This window comes from Salmo salar, chromosome ssa10 (genome assembly GCF_905237065.1).
Source record: "Salmo salar chromosome ssa10, Ssal_v3.1, whole genome shotgun sequence".
Taxonomy (NCBI): Eukaryota; Metazoa; Chordata; class Actinopteri; order Salmoniformes; family Salmonidae; genus Salmo; species Salmo salar.
Genome location: NC_059451.1, coordinates 113,778,271 through 113,801,647, shown reverse-complemented (window position 1 = coordinate 113,801,647; position 23,377 = coordinate 113,778,271). Strand labels below are relative to the sequence as shown.

Genomic DNA, 23,377 nt, shown 5'->3' with positions numbered 1-23,377 from the left:
AGTCGGGAGAACAAAGAGACAGGGTGAGACAACATTGAACTGAGCAGACCAAAGGTTCAATAGTATTTATTTTCTAGAGGGGAAAAAAGACAACCGAAAGCATAATAGCATGAAAGAATATGCAGCAGCACAAAAAAAGTATGTACAGTAATTATCTGTAAAGGAATCTGTTTTTTTAGTATTTTTCAAAATAAAGGGTGTTAAAAAAGCTAGAGATAAGGCCATTGGTGGTGCATGAAAACAGAACCAACATCATATCAGCAAGTCGGGGTGAACAAACAAGTGAGCACAGAAAGAACTGAAGTTTTCCTTCTGGTGTGTCAACTGCCTGCTAAACAAAACAAAATGGCGGTTTAGAAGAAGCGAGGGATGGGAGTGGCAAATGGGAGTGGTAAAGGGAAGGAGGAACCTGTGACAAACCTGCCATCCTCCTCCTCTACCAGCTCCTCCCTCTCTCTCTCTTCCAGCAGCTGCTGGAGCCTTCAGGGAAAGGTAAGGGTCGAAGGTCACAGGGGACAGGTGACAAGGAAGGAACAAAGGAAGGAAGGAAAGAAATCAGGGAGTACAGAGAATTGGAAGGAAGAGAAGTCATAGGGAGAAACATGGGGATCACAAACTGTTACTCACCATGGCAACACATTGAGGATATACTGTACAATAATTGCCAGTGTAGTGGAGTTTGTTTTTTTCAAAACAAGAAAACAATAATTTGGTTCCATAACCACCATCTCTTTTTACCTCTTCTTCTTCTTCCTTTCCTTCTTCTTGAGTTTCTCCAGATCTTTCTTGGCCATCTCGATGATGTCGGAGGCCTCCTTCTCGGGGGCCAGGAGGGCAGGGGAGAAGGTTCCGGGGTAGAAGGACTGGCGTGAGGAGGCACGGGACAGGTTCTTACGCAAGTTCTCATTCATAGACTCACTTTCCAGGAGTTTGGCCCTAGGGGGAGGAGGGGGAGAGGAGGGGGGGGATAACAGTAAAGCTTATTGACAAACTGAACAAATTGAAATGACAAATGATAGGTATTAATCTTAATATAGGGGAGACATTTACTTACCTGAGGTCCTCTATCTCTTTGATATAGCTCTGGATCATGTTCCCAATCTCTTCACTGCCCTCACCTGAATAAACAAAACACGAAAACACACTTACACACACACACTTATGAACTGTTTAAGACATGAGGGGATTGGCACAGACATATTGACACATACGAAAACCCACACCTCACATTCCCTCATATCTCACAGGAGACATGAACACACCCCACTCACCTGCCCTGGCGAGGACCTGGTTGGCCTGGTCACTGAGGTACTGTGTGAGTCTGGCCCTCTGGGCGTCAATGGTCTCCTGCATGGCCTTGACCCTGATCCTCAGGTTACTGTTCTCAGTCTGCAGCATGGTGTTTTCATGGACCATGTCATTGATGCTCTCCATACCATCCTCTCCCACCATACGCTTACCCTACCAGAGGAAAATGGGTTTAGATATAATTCACTAAGGGGAAATTATTTTCGGACGGTCATACCTCTTTTTCATATACTTCCCGTTTTCTTTTTTATCCAGTTTTTCTCATCTAATTTACTTTCTCACTCCTCTCTATCCATACCCCCCCCCCTCTCCCTCCTTGTCACAATATATGACCCTTTCTTCAACTCTTAACTATGCCCAACCCAACACGTACTTTTGGTCATGTAGTATCCCTCTCTCTCTCTCTCTCTCTCTCTCTCTCTCTCTCTCTCTCTCTCTCTCTCTCTCTCTCTCTCTCTCTCTCTCTCTCTCTCTCTCTCTCTCTCTCTCTCTCTCTCTCTCTCTCTCTCTCTCTCTCTCTCTCTCTCCCTCCTCTCTCTCTCTCTCTCCTCTCTCTCTCTCTCTCTCTCTCTCTCTCTCTCTCTCTCTCTCCCTCTCTCTCTCTCTCTCTCTCCCTCTCTCTCTCTCTCTCTCTCTCTCTCCTCTCTCTCTCTCTCTCTCTCCCTCCCTCTCTCTCTCTCTCCCTCCCTCCCCATCTCTCTCTCTCCCTCCCTCCCCTCTCTCTCTCTCCCTCCCTCCCCTCTCTCTCTCTCCCTCCCCATCTCTCTCCCTCCCCCCCATCTCTCTCTCTCCCCTCTCCCTCCCTCCCCATCTCTCTCTCTCTCTCCCTCCCCCATCTCTCTCTCTCTCTCCCCCCATCTCTCTCTCTCTCTCTCCCCTCCCCATCTCTCTCTCTCTCTCCCTCCCCCCATCTCTCTCTCCCTCCCTCCCTCCCCCCATCTCTCTCTCTCTCTCCCTCCCTCCCTCCCTCCCCCATCTCTCTCTCCCTCCCTCCCCCCCATCTCTCTCCCCTCCCGCTCTCTCTCTCCCCCTCCCCATCTCGATCTCTCCCCATCTCTCCCTCCCCCTCCCCATCTCGCTCTCCCTCCCTCCCCGATCTCGCTCTCCCTCCCTCCCCCCGATCTCGCTCTCCCTCCCTCCCCCGATCTCGCTCTCCCTCCCTCCCCCCGATCTCGCTCTCCCTCCCTCCATCTCTCCCTCCCCATCTCGCTCCCCCCCATCTCGCCCCCCCCCCCCCATCTCGCTCTCCCTCCCTCCCCATCTCGCTCTCCCTCCCTCCCTCTCCATCCCTCCCTCCCTCTCCATCCCTCCCTCTCCATCCCTCCCTCCCTCTCCATCCCTCCCTCTCCATCCCTCCCTCCCTCTCTCTTACGGTCCTGTACTCAATCAGTTCCATCTGTAGCCTGGCGATTTCTGTCCTGAGAGCAGAGATCTGCTGGGAGGCCTTGTCCTGGTTCACCATCACTTTGTTCTTAATGTTCCTGGCTCTGTTAGCGTACTTCAACGCGTTCAGGGTCTCCATGAAGTCCCGGTCAGATGGACTGATGCAGGCTATCATCATCGTTTGGCTGAAGGTAATGGGAGAATTCAAATTAACATGGGTTCCTCACTTTATGCATTCAACAACATAACAGCTTTGCCTTGGCAAGCCAACGACAAGTGGGCTGAACAAGAAAACAGACTGACACCTCAAAGCTGACTCTTAATATGTACAATTTGTATCGATTGACAAAATGCATTTAGTTTGACATGCACATCATACCAGATTACTATGACAACAATCCTTATAGAGAGAGGGAGAAAGGCCAGACCAATGGCAAACAGACCTGTTTCCACCTAGAGAGTCCTGTAGGAGCCGGGTGAGTTTGGAGTCTCTGTAGGGCACGTGCGTGGATCGCTTGCTCCTGTCTCCCAAAGCACTAATTACATTCCCCAGAGCAAGCTGCAGTTTGGAGGAGATGACCAAAAAACACTACTCAGAAAAACAGACATTGAAAGGTATTTTCAGAAAGATTCTCATTCGAGGAGTCTACTTGTGTTCATACTGGGCTGTCACGACTTCACACAGTATTTGCAAGGTAGAAATAAAATGATGCCTATTTTTAAAAGGACTCATCTGACTTGATATAATATTCCTATATTGTTGAGCTGAATATCAGGAGTGAGTCAAAGAACTACCCTTCCCAGAGTGCACCAGCAGCAGCAAACCAGCTGCTTGTCACCTGATCAATCATTTTCACTGATTTGGAGCACCTGTGAAGGCATGGAGGGCGTCAGTCATTCAGAAGAACAAACTTCAGAGGGAAAACTCCAAGTTCACTCACAGGTTCAGTCCAAAGACGCCAATGGTAAAAGGCTTAAATGGTTAATTCATCTTTGTTATTTAGAATGTTATTTAAATGTTTAAACTAATTTAAGTTCATTAAAATGTTTAATTAAGATGGTAACTTTTTGTTCTGTCTTTAAAGGTTTACAACCTAATTTACTGGACAGACCAATCAACTGAAGGCAAACTAAAAAGAAAAAAGATTAAGTCGGAAAATTGAGTTGTCCCTGTGTCCTTTGGATGGTGAACAAGAGGAGGACTTGACAGTTGTAAACCACGCGGAGCGGCCTGGCCCTGAGGATAAACGGCTTCAGATCCAGAAATAAACTGTTGACGCAGAGGAAGTCAAGATGGCTGAAGATGTCCTGGGGAAGTCGGTCCAGCAGCTCAAAAAGGAGAGGACCACTGCAAAAAGCAGCTTCACCAGACAAGCCAACTTCATTTCAAGAGGAGCAAGCAGCATGCTTCAAGTGGAGTTAAAGGAGGAATTCGCTAAGCTTTCAGATTGTTTCAGAAAGATGCTCGATGCCAACGATGACTACAGGATTGGACTGGAGGCTGACATGACTGAGGATGAGGAACCAGGTCTTAATGAACAGCAAGAGGCTGACATTGATAGATCTGTAAATGAATGTGAAACAAAGTTGGCGGAAATAAGAGACATTGTTCAAACAAACCTGTGGTCGAGGTATGGAAGGAGTGAACTTCTTGTGGCAATCCTGGAAGCAGAAAAAGCCAATGATAAAGCGGCTTATGTACCAGTGGAAAGTGCCAATTTAGAGGGCTATGAAGTGCACCTCGCTCTCTTGGACAAGAGGATAAAAGAGGCCATCTCAGCAATGTCATCATGGGAGCGATGGATCCCTGTAGAATTAAAGGACGAATTAGATAGAAGAGTCAAGGACGTAAGAGCATTCTACTACAGGCTTGAGTTAAGGAGACCTGAATTTGCCACTGCACGGACGACCAATGAGCGCGGCACAGGAGTGAAACTACTACCCCAACCGGCAACATCCACACTAATAGTGAGAATCAAGGCAATCTCTCTACCTATCTTCAATGGAAGCAGGAGAGAATATCACAGATGGAGGAAAGACTGGGAAAGCCTGCAAAAGCAGGGAGAGCCATCCGGATCAACTGAAGTTAAGAAAATTCAACTCCTGGAGAGTGTGGATGACAAAATCTCAAAAGACCTCAGACTTTCAACCTACACCACTGCCGATGACATGTTCAGAGTCCTGGAGAACAGGTATGGCAACAAGTCAACCATCATAGTGGAAATCCTGGAAGAGCTGGAGAAGATGCCACATGTGAAAAGGAACCAACCAAGAAAGGTCATTGATCTCATACAGTCAGTGGAGAAGGCTCTAGCAGATCTCACAGAGTTAGGAAACTCTGGAGCCATAAATAACCCACTGGTAATTAGATCCATTGAAAGCAAGTTGCCTGATTTCATTAAAAGAGACTGGGTTATGTTCATGGTTAAACCCAGAAACGATGTCACATCAGACAACCACTTTGTCATGCTCTTGAAGTTCCTGAAAAGTCAAGAAGGAATACTGGAGAGACTCGAACAGCTCAGAACTGAGAAGGTGGAAAAATCGGATCGTTTGGACAAGAAGTATGACAAAGATTGCCTCAACAAAAACCACAAGGAAAGAAGAGCTTGATGAGGTATGTGGTGTATGTGGTGATAGTGGGCACAACAACAAGATCTTCTTCTGTAGAAAGTTCAAAAGACTTAAGCTACCTGAAAAGAAAACTGTATTAAGAAAGCTGGGAGCATGCAGAAAATGTCTCGGATGCCATGATGAAGATGGATACTGCAGAGACACTTTCCTATGCAGAAACAAAGACTGTAAAAGGGAAGGTGGTGCCCCAGACCACCATTTTTTCCTCTGCCCAAAAGGAGAAGTCAAAAGAGGAAGAGATGGCAAAGGTGAAAGCAAGCTAACGGAGGAACAAGAGAAGATCTTGTCTGAACTTTCCCAGGAAATGGCAGATCGAAGCAGAAAGGCTTTCACCAACACCAACAAAACCGCAGTGACACTCGATGCTTCAGGCCAGTCTGAGCTACTGCAGAGAAATGGGCTCACTGAACTTCCTGTCATCATGATGTTGATGCAAGTCAAGGCGAACGCAGGGCAGAAGATTGGGACTTTAATTGACCTTGCTTCAGACAAACTACATTACCCATAAGGCTGCTGAAAGACTGAGGTTAAGACATGAGAAGATAACTTTAGTTGTTCATGGGGTTGGTGGTATGACCATGAAAGTGAACAAACTAAGGTATCTCCTCTAAGTCAGAGTCAAGACACCTAAAGGGACAGAGAGAGCTCATGAAATGGTCTGCTACGGCTTGGATGAAATCGCCAGAGTGCATCAAGTAATTGAACCTGAGAAGTTGAAAAAAATTCTTCCCAGCAGTCAAACTTACAGAATTGGAAAGGCCAGAAGAGGTCGAACTTCTCATTAGCCACCGAGAGGGAAGACTCGCTCCCCAGAGGATAAAAATCATGGGAGACCTCGTCTTGTGGGAGGGTCCATTGGGGAAAACAGTGGGTGGAGCACATCCCGACTTATTTGAAGAAGTGGAGGTTGCACTATGAGTCCAAAACACACTTTGCTCGCTCCATGAGGACAGAAATCACAAGTCCAACAACTGACACAGCCCAGCTACAGCAGGAGGATGCGACTCTGACCAAATTTACAGCTGCCAGTAACCGTGAGTTCCTTGAGTGGTGGCACTGGGACAGCATCGGAGCTGCATGTGAGCCAAGATGTGGAGGATGCCGATGTGGAAACTGTCCACCGGGAGGAAAAGAAATGACCCTGGCAGAGGAGAGGGAACTGGAGATCATTAAAGGAGGCCTCACCTACGAGAAGGGGGATGCTCACACACCGGCTCCACATTGGGATGCAAAGTATCCTTGGACGGTAGATCCAGCCTCTCTCCCGAATAACAAAAGTGCAGTCCAGGCTTGTTTCTTAAGGATGGAAAAACAACTAAGCAGAGAGCCAGACTGGAAAGTCGCATATACTACCCAAATCCATGAAATGGTCGAGCGAGGCGCAGCCATAAAACTCACCAACAAAATCATGGACGAGTGGAATGGACCAGTGTGGTACGTAAGCCACCTGGTGGCACCAAACCCTCATTCGGTAACAACACCGGTTCGTATTGTATGGAATAGTTGCCAGAAATACAAAGGCGTGAGTATGAATGAGCTTCTTCTGAAGGGACCAGACGTTCTCAACCCTATAAGAGCTGTCTTGCTGAGGTTCAGAGAGGGGACGTATACATCTCTAGGAGACATCAAAAATATGTACAACTCTGTATGGCTGGAGGAGCGTGAGATGCATCTTCACAGGTTCATCTGGAGGGACAGCCCAGTTGAAGAGATAAGTGAATATGCAATAATCAGAGTCAACATTGGGGACAGACCTGCTGGTTGCATTGCTCAGTTGGCTATGAGGGAAACAGCACACCTGCCCAACTTTCTTCACTTGGAGGATGAGCGCAGAGTCATTGAAGAGGACAGTTATGTGGATGACCTCTTAACCTCCCAAAATGACCTGGATAAACTTGACAAAATCACAGCAAATGTAGAAGAGATCTTGAAAGCTGGAGGGTTCTTCCTCAAACCATGGGTCCGGTCAGGGCAAAGTGGGAGGTAAGGAATGGAGGTGGAGGGTCTATCAAAGGCACAAAGTAAAACCTTAATTCTTCCAAATCAAATGAGGGACGAAAACAACAAAGCCTTGGGTATCGGCTACCGAATGGATGAAGACAAGCTCTACATGTTAACCTTAGTTAACTTTTCAAAAAGGAAAAAGAAGATGAGAGTTGGGAAGAATCTTCTCAAGGAGGAGGTGAGAACTGAGACACCTAACCCACTGACTAGGAGGGCCCTCTTAAGCCAAGTGGCTGGACTGTACGACCCAATTGGCTTAGTTACACCTGCCAAACAGAAGGGAGCAATTCTTGTTCGAAAAGCATTCCAAGAGGGGGGGGACGGGACGGGACTAACCCAAGAAACATGGTACAAACCTCTCTCAGAAAGCCTCAGGGAAGAAGCCATCCAGCTTTTTGAAGAATATGTGCAGCTTGGAGAGGTGAAATTCCACAGGAGCCTCACACCAGCTGGCTGGGAAGGGAAACCGTGGGGCATCACATTCTCTGATGGAAGTGATAAAACCTATGGAGCTGTGATGTACTTAAGATGGTAGACAAGTCAAGGCACTAAAGTTCGATTTGTTGAATCAAAAGCCAAGCTGACACCCCTGGATCAGAAGGGAGACGCTGTAAAAGCTGAGATCTGTGGCGCTGTCTTCGCAGCCAGGATCAGGAAGTATGTGGAAAAGCATGCTCGAATGAAGATCGAGAGATGGTTCCATCTACTTGACAGTCAAACGGTCTTGGGAGCCATTCAAAGAGTCAGTTATGGGTACAAAACCTTCTTTGCAAACAGAGTGGGTGATATCCAGAAGGCTGGACAAGTGCAAGACTGGTGGTGGATCCGTGGGGATCTAAACATAGCTGACATCATAACAAGAGGGGGTGCTCCTGAAGATTTGAAGGAGAATTCCACATGGCAAGAGGGACCAGAGTTCCTAAAGTGGCCAGTGGAGGAGTGGCTTATAAAATCAGCTGGAGAGGTTGCAGCTCATGCCAGGGAGAGTGTAAACAAGCTCCAGAGGAAGGCATTCTCAGGTGCATTGACAAGAGCTGAAGCGAGAAGTAGTCAGCAGAAAGAAGACCTACAAGGCACTCAGGAAAGTCCAAAGAGTGAAACTCAAGAGGGAATACCTGTGGTGAACCCAACTCTTCTTAGAAGGAAGCCCACTGGTTGGGTTAAAGATATTGTGGAAGTAAGAAGATTCAGTAGCCTGTCCAAACTGGTGAGAGTCGTTGCCTGGGTTTGTTTAGCAGCCAAGCAGTGGCTGAAGAGGAAGGGCCGGGCCCCTAAACAGGCAAAGAGGGAGGTAAGATCACCCAAGCAAGCTGTGCAGACTGTCAAAGAATATGAAGATGCACTCAAATACCTTTTTCTCGCAGCTCAAGAAGGTACAGATTTTTCAGACACAACTCTAAGCAGACTGACAGTGTACAAAGATGTGAAGTCTGGGCTGCTAGTTTGTGGAGGCAGAATTCAGACATTCAACGAAGATAAGACAGCAGTGCCAGTTTTACCCTTTGAAGCATGGGTGTCTACACTGCTGGCACAAGAATCCCACAAAGCAAACCACGAGGGATTGGCGGGAACCCTTCTCCGGATGAGGAAGAAAGCCTGTGTAATAAAAGGCCGTAGACTTGCCAAGAAAATGGTTGACAGCTGTGTGGTCTGCAGGAAAAACAAGGCAAAACAGTGTCAACAAATCATGGCTGACATGCCTCTAGAGCGAACAGGCCCAGCTGCACCTTTTGAATTCACCGCCATGGACCTGTTCGGCCCTTATGAAGTGAAAGATGAGGTCAAGAAGAGAACTAGACTCAAAGTATGGGGAATAGTCTTCTGCTGCATGGCTTCCCGAGCCATACACACTGAAGTGGTGAGTGACATGTCATCTGAAGGATTCCTGCTAGCCTATCAAAGGTTCACTTCACTGAGAGGACACCCCAGGAAACTCTGGTCAGACCTGGCACAAACTTTGTGGGAGCCAAATCCGCACTTCAAAAATTCTTTAACCAACAAATTAAGTCTGAACTTGAAGACAAACTGCCAAGCATGGTACAGAATGGTCATGGAAGATCCACCCTGCAGACTCTCCCCATAGGAATGGTGCCGCAGAGGCAGCTGTCAAAGTAGTGAAGCGGGCGTTGAGCAACCTTGGTGGAGATGGTGGTTTTACCTGGGGAGAATTCCAAACTTTTCTCTTCATGGCAGCCAACCTTGCTAATGAGAGACCCATCGATGCAAGAACTCAAAGCAGAGAAGACTGTAGAGTACATCACCCCGAATTCTCTGCTTTTAGGACGTAACAATCCAAAGGGAGACCCTGGAGATTTCCAGTTTGTTGGCTACCCTTACAAAAGACTTAAACATATTCAAGCAGAGGTAAGCCATTTCTGGAAGAAGTGGAGCCAATTGGCTGGACCTAATCTGTTCATAAGGAACAAATGGCACACCAAAAAGCGAAATGTTTCTGTTGGAGATGTGGTCTGGTTGGCTGACCAAAACGCGCTAAGAGGACAGTACAAGCTGGCTAGAGTGGTCGGTGTCAATGCTGACAGCAAAGGCATTGTTAGAGATGTGCTTGTTAAGACTTTTCCCAGCTATCCTGTTCACATCAAAGTCAAACAGCAAAAGGGCCCACAAGAGCAAACGGTGAAAGAACGAAGACGCTTCAAACCAAAATCCCAGGCACAATTGTTCATAGAGATGTCAGACGCCTTGTCATTCTACTACCCATTGAAGAACAAACAGAGGTGTGAAGGGCTTGTGACCTCTCTGGATTTGGAAAAAACCAGGAGCTCAAGTGGGAGGTGTTGAGCTGAATATCAGGAGTGAGTCAAAGAACTACACTTCCCAGAGTGCACCAGCAGCAGCAAACCGGCTGCTTGTCACCTGATCAATCATTTTCACTTATTTGGAGCACCTGTGAAGGCATGGAGGGCGTCAGTCATTCAGAAGAACAAACTTCAGAGGGAAAACTCCAAGTTCACTCACAGGTTCAGTCCAAAGACGCCAATGGTAAAAGGCTTAAATGGTTAATTCATCTTTGTTATTTAGAATGTTATTTAAATGTTTAAACTAATTTAAGTTCATTAAAATGTTTAATTAAGATGGTAACTTTTTGTTCTGTCTTTAAAGGTTTACAACCTAATTTACTGGACAGACCAATCAACTGAAGGCAAACTAAAAATAAAAAAGATTAAGTCGGAAAATTGAGTTGTCCCTGTGTCCTTTGGATGGTGAACAAGAGGAGGACTTGACATATTGTATTTTGACCAGATCCCCATAGTGTGTTAGGGAAAAGGGTGGGTCAAAAGCTGTATACTACTATAGGGAATAAGGTCCATTTGAGACACAGCCAAACTCTCACCAGTCCACAGTTGATGGAGATTCCCTCCTTAGCTCGGTCTCCTGTAGCACCGGTTCTCTTCAGCCTTTCAGAACCGGCCAGGTCCACAAAGTGAAACTTGGCCGTCAGTGTCTCGTACTCTTCCATCTCGGAGTTGCCGTTAGCAATCCTGTTGTCCGTCTCGTTGTGGTCTGTCTCGTTGTCTTTCTGTGAGGTAGAAATAACAGGCGGCAGGTAGCCTAGAGGTTAAGTGCATTGGGCCAGTAACTGAAAGTTTGCTGGTTCGAATCGCAGAGACGACTAGGTGAAGAATCGGTCAATGTGCCCTTGAGCAAGGCACTTAAGCAATTACAGTTATGCAAGTCGCTCTGGATAAGAGCGTTGGCTAAATTAGCACCAAGATGGATGCCTTTGTTTCAGTACCACAAGTCAAAAGCACTGTCCATGTCATTAGTGTAATATAACTTAGAATGCCAGTACCATAAACAGTACCGTAATTTCCAGACTATTAAGCACACCCACTGAATTAATTTTAATTTTGAACATAAATAAGCCGCACATGTCTAAGCCGCAGGTGCCTACCGGTACATTGAAACAAATGAACTTTACACAGGCTTTAACGAAACACGGCTTGTAACAAAAAATAAAAAATTAGCAGTAAGCTTTAGTTGTCTTTTTGCAGAGTCAATTCCTCACGCTGCTGTTTCCAACGTCTTATCGGCTCATTAAGACCAAGCTCCCGTGCAGCAGCTCTATTTCCTTTTCCAACAGCCAGATCAAATCGCCTTCAACTTGAAAGCTGCATCATATGCATTTCTCCGTGTCTTTGCCATGATGAGGGTGACAAAATGACTACCGTAATCAGAATGATGGGAAGTTTGAGAGCGCTCGATTTAATCTAAACAGTAAACAAAAAAGTTGTTTGACCTTAACCCGTTCGGCAATTTCATTGGTCTAATGAAAGCTTCATGCCGCCAAAACTGAGCACGTCACAGAATGTGTTCTTTTGGAGAAAAAAAAAATGAAAGTGGGAAAAATCCATATATTAGCCGCGTCATTGTTTAAGCCGCGAGGTTCAAAGCCTGGGAAAAAAGTTGCGGCTTATAGTCGGGAATTTACGGTATGTCAGTACCATAAACATAGAATGTTAGTAATAAGAGCACTTTCTGTTAGAGGTCGACCGATTATGATTTTTCAACGGCAATACCGATTATTGGAGGACGAAAAAAGCCGATACCGATTAAATCGGCCGATTTATTTATTTATTTATTTTTATTTATTTTTTTATTAAAAAAATAAAATAATGTATATATTTGTAATGATGACAATTACAACAATACTAAATGAACAATTAACCCTTTTATTTTAACTTAATATAATACATAAATAAATAATGAAACATGTTCAATTTGGTTTAAATAATGCAAAAACACAGAGTTGGAGAAGAAAGTAAAAGTGCAATATGTGCCATGTAAAAAAAAAAAAACGTTTAAGTTCCTTACTCAGAACATGAGAACTTATGAAAGCTGGTGGTTCAATATTCCCAGTTCTTCAATATTCCCAGTTAAGAAGTTTTAGGTTGTAGTTATTATAGGAATTATGACGCGTCGACTATTTCTCTCTATACCATTTGTAGTTCATATACCTCTGACTATTGGATGTTCTTATAGGCACTTTAGTACTGCCAGCCTAATCTCGGGAGTTGATAGGCTTGAAGTCAAACATCAAGCATTGCTAAGAGCTGCTGTCAAACGCAGTAAAGTGTTGTTTAAATGAATGTTTACGAGCCTGCTGCTGCCTACCACCGCTTAGTCAGACTGCGCTATCAAATCATAGACTTAATTATAATAAACACACAGAAATACGAGCCTTTGGTCATTAATATGGTCAAATCCAGAAACTATCATTTTGAAAACAAAACGTTTATACTTTCAGTGAAATACGGAACCATAACATATTTTGTCAAACGGGTGGCAACCCTAAGTCTAAATATTGCTGTTACATTGCACAACCTTCAAATGTTATGTCTTAATTATGTTCAATTCTGGCAAATTAATTACGGTCTTTGTTAGGAAGGAACACAGTTCGCAACGAGCCAGGCGGCCCAAACTGTTGCATATAACCTGACTCTGCTTGCACTGAACACAAGAGAAGTGACACAATTTCCCTAGTTAATATTGCCTGCTAACATGCATTTCTTTTAACTAAATATGCAGGTTTAAAAATATATACTTCTGTGTATTGATTTTAAGAAAGGCATTGATGTTTATGTCAATGTTTATGTTAGGTCAATTTGTGCAACAAATGTGCTTTTTTGCAAATGCGCTTTTGTTAAATCATCACCAGTTTGGCAAAGTTGGCTGTGATTCGATGATAAATTAACAGGCACCGCATTGATTATATGCAACGCAGGACAAGCTAGTTAACCTAGTAATATCATCAACCATGTGTAGTTAACTAGTGATATGTGAAGATTGATTGTTTTTTATAAGTTTAATGCTAGCTTGCAACTTACCTTGGCTCATTGCAGCCACAAGGTCCTTTTGACATTGCACTCACGTAACAGGTGGTCAGCCTGCCACGCAGTTTCCTCATGGATTACAATGTAATCGGCGTCCAAAAAGGCTGATTACCGATTGTTATGAAAACTTGAAATCAGCCGACCTCTACTTTCTAGGAGTGGCTGAGTGGCTATATGATTTCTGTAAAATGTCAAGGTTAGGAGTAACTCCAGTCACTGTCTTAGCATGTCGTAACAGTGTCGTAACACGTGACAAGAGTCGCCTCTTAGCAACAAAAGAGTAGATACGGAATAAGATAGGAGTTGGAAAGATAGCACCAAAGGGACGGGCCCTCAGGCTAATGAATAAGCTGCTCTTGTACGTACATTGTCGGATGCACAGACTCTGACTTGGCACAGGTGAATGGTGAAGATGGCATGAGAGCGGGAGCTCTGGACGTTCATCTGGGTGCTGGCGGTGGTTCGACACAGAGCACCCAGCTTCAGACACTGCATCATCTGGGTGAGGAGACAGAGGGGAGATTGGACATGTCACCGCATAAAAGATCATTTACAGTGTTATTCCTGTTTTTACAGTCCTACATTGTATGTACACAGCCATACACATTTCTTCTGGACCCCCAGACTATACATCCCAACGCACACACCTCTGCCTCGGAGGCTACCGTCCGTGTGGTCACCCCTACTGTGTAGATTCCTCCATTAGCGTCCTCGTGGATTTTTATGTGGGATTTCTGCGTCCGAGCTTCCAGGTCCCGTGTTGAGTCAAACAGATCCAGCACCTCCTCATTGTAAAGCTTAACCAGGACATACAGAAACACAATATTACAGTCTTATTTGTTATCGTGCTGAATTCAGCACTGTGAAATATCACACCTTCTAACAGTATGTTTGTATCCTATGCCAGAGTTCTGATATCACAACTATGCAAGATCACATCTGATTATGTTATAGAGAGAGACAGACAGCCGGACGACGCTGGGACAAATGGGTCTCCCGATCACGGCCAGCTGTGACACAGCCTGGGATCTAACCCGGGTCTGTAGTGACACCTCAAGCAATGTGATGCAGTGCCTTAGACCGCTGCGCCACTCGGGAGGCAGCAAGAATTACCTGATTGGCTCTGCCAGGGTCTAGTTTTATGGAAGGGGGTGAACAAGTAACATTTATTTTGGTTGATTTGTTGAACTTCCTGTTGCCAGTCCACATGCTACTGATAGAGTACCCAAATGAAGTGTTACCCATTTCTATAGTCATTCCCATCTCTGGTGGTTATAAGAGGCTATGTGGGATAAACCTAAGATGCAAACAATACGTCCCCCATCTGGTTTTCCATAGATTACGGTAGAGTATAACTTTTAAAGCCGCTAAATGCTAATACTGTTATGCCAAAATATGTAGACATTTTAAATGGCCGCCAATAGCATGCTAGCAGATATCCATAGACTTCCAGTCATTGCGCTAACCCTAGTTAGCAATTGTGCTAGCGCTAAATAGCAACTTCCTTCAAACTGCACGCAGAGAGATAAAAATGTTATCCAAAGTTCATCTGACTCTGGGGAAGTAGATAAAGGGTGAAAATTACGAAGTGTCCCTTTAATGTGTGCATTTAAACAGTGAAAGCTATTTGTTTGTGCTGATAATCCATCCGTTTGTTTTCTCTGTGGCAACTCAGACATAGAATTAGTATTGGTAGAATGGACATTCCCATTCACTGTTCTGAGGCGGCTGGAGTGATCATTGCTTACAATATTGGGTAGATTCTGCAAAATCCTGTTGATTTTCCAGCCATATCCTTTCTACTAACTCTGTCTATTTCAGATACAGTATACTACTCTGCCATAAAAAGGAGTAGACTCAGTCTGTCCCCATGAGGCTTCTGTCAGTATGACAAGCAAACACAACTGTGCAGTCATCCCGTGTTAACCCTTGCCACCCCAAACCGTGACCCTAACAAACCTGCTCCCACCCGCTGACAGCTGTCCACGGTCAGCAGTCTGAGAAACTTATGTAGGAGACTAGAGATGGGAGCTAGTTAGATTGTGACGTGTCAACACAGACTGGCGCTGGCGCTACGTAATCCAAGAACCCCATTCTACTTGTAAATATGTTATAGAGTGAGGTTTTAAGAGATAGGGACATAACTACACTCTCAGACACAGAGGATTACCTAAAATTATACACAAACAGCCATGTCAGGCTTACGTAGCGCCAGCCTACGGTTTATCTATTATTTGAAGTAATCCTCTGTGTCTGAGTGTGATTATGTCCCTTTCTCACTCTATAACATATTTACAAGCAGAATGTTACCTATATTCCCTGCCTCTGTGTCTCCATAGTCCATACCTCCAGGAACTGGGCGTTGATCTTGAACTCAGGCACGGGTCGTCCCTGCTCTTTAGCGGCCTGCTGGCGCTCCTCAATGCCCCTGAAGAGGTGGCTGACCGCCCGGGGTATGATGCCCAGCTCCTCTTCCCCGATGTTAACATCAAACCCTGTACCCATGGTGTAGGTCTTACCTGACCCAGTCTATAGGAGGAGGAAGAGGAAGATGGACGGAAAAGGAGAAGAAAAAAGGAGGATAAGATGGGGTGGCAGACGAGAGAGGGGGGAAAGAAAGAGGGGAGGATGATAAGATGGGGGGAAGACAAGAGAGAGGGGGAGAGAAAGAGGGGAGGATGAGAGTGGAGCAGGAATGGAAAGAGGAGGATGGGGAGAGGGGGAGGGGATGAGCAAGGAGAGAGATAACAAGATTAATTTATTCAACTTTAATTAATTGAAGTTTCATTTAAATCTGCTGTGCTTGTAACCAAGTGGGAAGAACCCCAGGATTCTGCTGACTGGGTCAAACTGTTGGAACCATGTTAAAGATGAATTAGTCCAGCACAGACTAGACAGACACATATCCTACCAAATGTCCTCTAGTCTGAGTAAAAACACAGGGTAAAACTGAGCTGAGCCGGGCCGAACCAGGCTACCGAGAGCCAGGGCCAACCACTGTAGCTACTGTACAGTATGGTAGAGAGACAGACAAGAAGTAGGTCACCAGTCACTGCAGCAGCGGTGTGGAACAGATGGGGGGAAGAGGAGTGAATATCTTAAGAGTTGTGTAGGCCTACTTAACTGCATCACTTAAGACCCACCACTTTTGAAATCCCCTCCCATCAAACAGACTTTAGTTCTAGGAAGCCCCTATGAGAGAGAGCAAGAGAGAGGCTCAGCCACCAAACTGCTTGAGGAGTAAGAACTGTTGAATAGGAAAAGAGGGGTAGAGTGCATGCTTTAGTGGTGCTACTATAGATTCAGAGAGCTTTGTGAGGGCTTGCAATGACATAAGCACCTCCAATACTCTCAGAAACCTTTTATAAAAACGATATAAGCACCTCCAATACTCTCAGAAACCTTTTATAAAAACTATATAAGCACCTCCAATACTCTCAGAAACCTTTTATAAAAACTATATAAGCACCTCCAATACTCTCAGAAACCTTTTATAAAAACTATATAAGCACCTCCAATACTCTCAGAAACCTTTTATAAAAACTATATAAGCACCTCCAATACTCTCAGAAACCTTTTATAAAAACTATATAAGCACCTCCAATACTCTCAGAAACCTTTTATAAAAACTATATAAGCACCTCCAATACTCTCAGAAACCTTTTATAAAAACTATATAAGCACCTCCAATACTCTCAGAAACCTTTTATAAAAACTATATAAGCACCTCCAATACTCTCAGAAACCTTTTATAAAAACTATATAAGCACCTCCAAGAGCTAAAAAGCATTCAACAATTTTATATATTATATATATATATAAATATTGGAGGGGGTCAATGAGTTTTCAGGACCTCACACAGGATTATCATACCAGTTCAGTCTTTGACTCGTGATCAAACAGAAGTTTTATATTACAAAAATACCAGCCTTACAATGTCAGGCACAGTGCAAACTAGTGGAATATGGTACAACTGCTTTAGCCTACTGCAGACAGGGCCCAGAGTTTTCCCAGGTTATTTGACCTGACCAAGAAAAACCCTGGGCTATACACAAGAGTTGTGTCCTTCAACCCAAATATCAACACTTTGTGACCCCGGAGCCCCAGGTGTCAGTCGAGACAGGGCTGTGTAGAGACTTGCCTGGCCATAGGCAAAAATGGTGGCGTTGTATCCTTCGAAGCAGCCCTCGATCAGCTTCTCAGTGCAGCTAGCGTAGACGCTGTCCTGACAGGAGTCCATGTCGAACACATAGTCGTAAGTAAAGGCCTTGTCTTTACCCAGCATCACCTGGGGCTCCCCTGGGGTCACAAACGTACAGATGTGACATCCCTCGATCTTCTCCCGGGCCAGTTGAGGACGAATCCTGGTGGAGATAGAGGGGAAGGGGTAGATGGAGAGAAACAATGTCATTCAGTCAACAAGAGACAAACATACTGTAATTGGCCTAAAACCTACAGTACATTTGGAAAGTATTCAGACCCCTTAACTTTTTCCACATTGTTACATTACAGCCTTATTCTAATCTGGATTCAATAATTTTTTTTCTCATCAATCTACACACAACACCCTATAATGACAAAGCAAAAACAGGTTTTTAGAAATGTTTGCTAATTTATATACAATACCCGTCAAAAGTTTGGACTCACTTACTCATTCAAGGGTTTTTATTTTTACTATTTTCTACATTGTAGAATAATAGTGAAGACATCAAAACTATGAAATAACACGTATGGAATCATGTAGTAACCAAAAAAGTGTTAAACAGATCAAAATATATTTGAGATTCTCCAATCTAGCCACCATTTGCCTTGACAGCTTTGCACATTCTTGGCATTCTTATGTAAATGTGATATTCCTGTTTTTTATTATTATGTGGTATTGTGTACATTGTTGAGTGAAACAAACAATTTAGAATAAGGCTGTAACATAACAAAATGTGGAAAAAGTCAAGGGGTCTGAATACTTTCCGAATGCACTGTATGTAAAAGTAATGCTGTTTTTAGTAAGTGTTCAATACGTACAGCAACATGCACCACTCTTGATTTAACTTGTTGTACTATTAAAATGTACACTTCAAACAAGGAGTTAACAATGTCATATTACCTTCACTTACAAGGCTATGAAAAGTCTAGCAACAGGAAGTATACAGTAACCGGTAGGCCTAAAGCAGGGTTTGGGCAGCTTTGATTGGGGTGGGGGCCATAAACATCGTAACGCATCCTGAGGGGCTACAGTGGGTCTCTGTACCCACATCCCCCCCCTCCCCCACCTTGCGAGCAAAACATTTTAGGGGCCCTCATCGGGACAGCAAAGATTTTGAAAAATTACGTTCTTTAGTTCATTTCCTGCAATTCTCAACATTTTGCCATGGGGTGTAGAGAAAATGTTGCCTTTTTTTAAAGCAAGTTTGCTGCATTTCTACACATTTTTCATAGGATGGTGGCAAATGTTTGCAGTTTTAAATATGATAACTGATGATCAATGGGCCCCACCCCGTTTGGTAATTCGACCATGCTTACTACAAGTTTAGATAGCTGTCCGCTAGACTAACTTACCAATATAAAAATGTTTAGCTGACATGGGCTAATTGAGTGACTGCTGATGCACAACCAAAAATTTGGAAATTGCACCTTGTGTATTCTAAATTTAGACCCCGACTGAGTTCCCCCCCACAAAAAAAAAAATTGGTCCGTGGGCCGGCAGTTTAACCATCCCTGACCTAAAGCATTAGCTCATACGTCACATCGTAACGCTACCCTGAATCTATGACCCAATACTCTGACTCATAAAACAAGCCTGCTGGCTTAATACAGTTCCTTCAGAAAGTTTTCATATCCCTTGACTTATTCCAGAGTTCGTTGTTACAGCCTGAATTCAAAATGGATTAAATAAAACAAATCCTCACACATCTACACGCAATGACAAAGTGAAAACATGTTGTTTTTAGAACATTTTGCACATTTATTGAAAATGAAATACAAAAATCTCATTTACATAAGTATTCACACCCCGGACTCAATACTTTGTAGAAGCGCCTTTGGCGATGATTTCAGCTTTGAGTCGTCTTGGGTATGTCTGTATCAGCTTTGAGTCGTCTTGGGTATGTCTGTATCAGCTTTGAGTCGTCTTGGGTACGTCTGTATCAGCTTTACATATCTGGATTTGGAGATTTTCTCCCGTTCTTCCTTGCAGATATTCTCATGCTCTGTTAAGTTAGATGGAGTGCGTAGATTATCAATGGGATTCAAGTCTGGGCTACTCAAGGACATTCACATTCTTGTTCTGAAGCCATTTCAATGTTGCTTTGGCTGTATGCTTGGGGTCCTTGTCCTGCTGGAACGTAAATCTTTGCCCCAGTCTAAGGTCGTTTGCACTCTGAAGCAGGTTCTCATCAAAAATGTGCCTTTATTTGGCTCCATTCATTGTTTCCTCTATCCTTACCAGTCTCTGCTGCTGAAAAACATCCCCCATAGCATGATGCTGCCACCACCATGCTTCACAGTAGGGATGGTGTTTTTTTAATCTTTGTTTAACCAGGTAAGTCAGTGAAGAACCAATTCTTATTTTCAATGACAGCCTAGAAACAGTGGGTTAACTGCCTTGTTCAGGGGCAGAATGACAGACTTACCTTGTCAGCTCGGGGATTCAATCCTGCAACCTTTCGGTTACTAGTCCAATGCTCTAACCACTAGGCTACCTGCCGCCCCGTGTTAAACAGGTGATGAGCTGTGCCTCGTTTTCTCCAGACATAGCGCTTTGCATTCAGGCCAAAGAGTAACATTTTTGCCTCATCTGACAACAGAATCGTTTGCCTTATGCTCTCAGTCTTTCGCGTGCCTTTTTGCAAACTCCAGTCTTGCTGTCATGTGCCTTTTTCTCAGGCGTGGCTTCCATCTGGGCACTCTCCCATAAAGCTCAGATTGGTGAAGTGCTGTAGAGACTGGTGTCCTTCTGGTAGGTTCTCCCATCTCAGCCAAGGAACTCTGTAGTTCTGTCAAAGTGATCATTGGTCACCTCCCCTGACCAAAGGTCCTTCTTGCCCGGTTGCTCAGTTTGGTCGGACGGCACGGGTAGTTCCATATTTTTTCAATTTCCCAATGTGCTCTTGGAAACTTTCAACACCCTAGAAATGGTTTTATACCCTTCCCCAGATATATGCCTCATCACAATTATATCTCTGAGATCTAAGGACAGTTCCTTGGACTTCATGGTATAGTTTCTGCTCTGACATGCACTGTCAACAAATGGACCTTATTTAGGCAGGTGTGTTTCTTTCTAAATCATGTTCAAACAATCAACTTTGCCACAGGTGGACTCCAATCAAGTTGTAGTGACATCTCAAGGATGATTAGGGGAATTGGATGCTCCGGAGCTTAATTTGGAGTGACATAGCAAAGGGGTGTGAATACTTATGTAAATTAGATGCTTTTCAATACATTGGCAAAAATGTCTAAAAACATGTTTTCACTTAGTCATTATGAGGTATTTTGTGTAAATCAATTTTATCAATTTTGAATTCAGGCTGTAACAACAAAATGTGGAATAAGTCAAATATGTATGAATACTTACTGATGGCACTGTATGCATTTGTGTGTGTGTATGTCCGTGTGTGAGACTGAGTGTGTGTGAGTGTGAGCTAGAGATGCACTAAGCCCCAATGCTGAATGCCTATAATGCCCTCCTGATAGCTGGCCAACTGGCCCAGGATTATTAAACCTGATGTGGAATCCAGAGAAAAAGACAGACTGTGCTGATTGGCAGAAAAAGAGAGCTAACGATATAGAAGGTAAATACATACAGCTCTGTGTTTACATGTGCTGCCTGTACTATACCACTGCATTCCCAACCAGGTCTAAAACAGTGTTTACAATATATTGTATCTTCTGCCATCCATTTTACACAAATGGGAGACGTGTATTCTTAGTGTACACAACTCCTCTGGTAAAAGGACTCCACTGTTACGGTCAAACTAACGGCTAAGAAAGGCACCTGGCAGTGGGCCTGCCTTCCTGCGTGAATATAAGGACTGTATTGTCCCTTGCGGGCACAGAGAACAATGTTGTGGTCGGTGCACAGTGCACTCACTGTGTCTGTGTGACACTGGATCCCACCATTACCACCAACGACCAAACCTGCTACAGGATTACACAGCCTGCTGGACAGAGGGAGGGATGGAGAGACGTAGGGATGGGAGAAGAGATAAGCCCTGCCTGAAGGTCATGGGATGTCCGCTAGATAACAGTACCACAGGGTTATGACATGGTACAAGGCAGGGGTGGGAGACCAATGCCAAACACTCCTGTTTTATAAGCCTGTATGAAATAGACTGTGGGGTAAACAAGGTCAGCAGAACATCAACCAGTAGGCCAGATAAATGAAATGGTTATGATTCTAGGAGCTGGTTCTACTGTGAAATAAAACATGAAGAGAGCAAGCTCTATTTTAAAGAAGTATTAGCATTCTGTAGAATCATCCATATTTGACAACATGGCAGAGAAGACAGTGAGCGGGGCAACAGTTAGGGCTGAGAATTCTCAGGGTCCTCACAATAAGATATCACAATACTTATGTGCCCCCCACCACCATTCTTGACACACACGGGAAACTGTTGACCGTGAAAAACCCAGCAGCTTGACACAAACCGGTGTGCCTAGCATCTACTGCCCATGCCCCGTTCTAAGGCACTTCAATCTTTTGTCTTGTCCATTCACCCTCTGAATGGCACACATACATAATCCATGTCTCAGTTGTCTCAAGGCTTAAAACTCCTTCTTTAACCTGTCTTCTCCCCTTCATCTACACTGATTGAAGTGGATTTATCAAGTGACATCAATAAGGGATCATAGTTTTCACCTGGATTCACCTGGTCAGTCTGTCATGGAAAGAGCAGGTGTTCTTAATGTTTTGTACACTCAGTGTATGTCTGCTGCAGAGAGACGAGAGCGCACGAGTTCTGATCAGTCATGGAAATAAAAGTGCTGAAAACATGTTGGCTCACTTTAAAATGATGAAGAACAAGCTATTAGATGAAACAATACTGGAGTTTTAGCACAGGTACAGTACAGCCGACTAGAGCTAGCTAACGCTACCAACAGTAGAAAATACTTATTTTATTTACAAATCGATTCTTGGAGACAAATATCTATATATCGTTCAAAAATAATATTATGATAGTGTAACTGTATAAAACAATACCAAGCGTCACATAGGCCTGGCTTTAAATTCACTCAAAATCTGTTTGCGTGACATGATGTAATACACAAATACACAAATTGAAACAATTTAAAATAAGAAGCTTTTAGGTTTAATCCTCTTTTGTTTTGGTTGTAGAAGAGAGAAAAAGCAGCCAACACGTTATCAAACTTTCTATCTTCAAATTCGTTCCCTTGTCATTTAAGGCTGTCATAATGTATTAAGCACACAGGTGTCAAGCCCAGAATGAAATCCATTTGCTGACATGCCAGTCTCAGACAACCCCTTTCTACCAATTGAAGATTTCCTGCACATTCTAGAGAGCTAATCCTATTCCATTACCACAAGGGATGTCTTTGTTTCAGGCAGTGTAACATACTAATTTGCTATGTAATCGTACTGTTTCAAAACTTTGTTCTCCACCCCTCTCTCCCCAGGGCACATGGTCTCTCCCAAATATGTAGTGATCCCCCTATCCCCTCCCATGTATAGTGAGCCTTCTCAGTTTGGGTTGGGGGGCAAGATAGAGAAAAGTAGATTTTTGAACACCTATGCCAATGTCTTTTCGTATTTTTTATGAATTCTTCAAGGTTTTAACACAGAATTAAAAATGGATATACTTTAATACTGTACATGCTCCCGAGTGGCGCAGCGGTATAATGCACTGCTTCTCAGCACAAGAGGCATCACTACAGTCCCTGGTTCAAGTCCAGGCTATATCACATCCGGCCGTGATTGGGAGTCCCATAGGGCGGTGCACAATTGCCCCAGTGTCGTCCGGGTTTGGGCCTTTATTTTAAATAAGAATTTGTTCTTAACTGACGTGCCTAGTCAAATAAAATAAAACATTTATTAAAAAAAGGCATAAAAATTGTATTTTAAAACCAGTGAATTAAAGTGATTGAGCCTCTATTAAAAGGTTTTGTCTAATTTCAGCCAGTAGTTTCGAAAGTAACGCTAACGAGCCAAAACGGGTCCAGAAAATTGTATCACAATATGTATT

At 44.0% G+C, this 23,377-nt stretch overlaps 1 protein-coding gene across 7 annotated transcripts in view; it reads right to left on the bottom strand.

Moving 5' to 3' along the window:
• The window catches only part of kif21a (kinesin family member 21A), a 76,975-nt gene that overhangs the window by 36,439 nt on the left and 17,159 nt on the right, over positions 1–23,377 (bottom strand). For 4 of the 7 annotated variants that reach the window (XM_045688451.1, XM_014125705.2, XM_014125708.2 and 1 more), the window contains exons 2-12: positions 17,323–17,545; positions 15,528–15,710; positions 13,829–13,978; positions 13,548–13,679; positions 10,682–10,867; positions 3,135–3,250; positions 2,681–2,876; positions 1,272–1,461; positions 1,055–1,118; positions 739–936; positions 421–480 (exon numbers count right to left, since the gene is read on the bottom strand). In XM_045688451.1, the coding sequence (XP_045544407.1) occupies positions 421–480; positions 739–936; positions 1,055–1,118; positions 1,272–1,461; positions 2,681–2,876; positions 3,135–3,250; positions 10,682–10,867; positions 13,548–13,679; positions 13,829–13,978; positions 15,528–15,710; positions 17,323–17,545 (1,698 nt within the window). The remainder of the gene's footprint in view (positions 1–420; positions 481–738; positions 937–1,054; positions 1,119–1,271; positions 1,462–2,680; positions 2,877–3,134; positions 3,251–10,681; positions 10,868–13,547; positions 13,680–13,828; positions 13,979–15,527; positions 15,711–17,322; positions 17,546–23,377) is intronic. The other 3 variants (XM_045688453.1, XM_045688454.1, XM_014125710.2) reach the window with 1 other exon arrangement.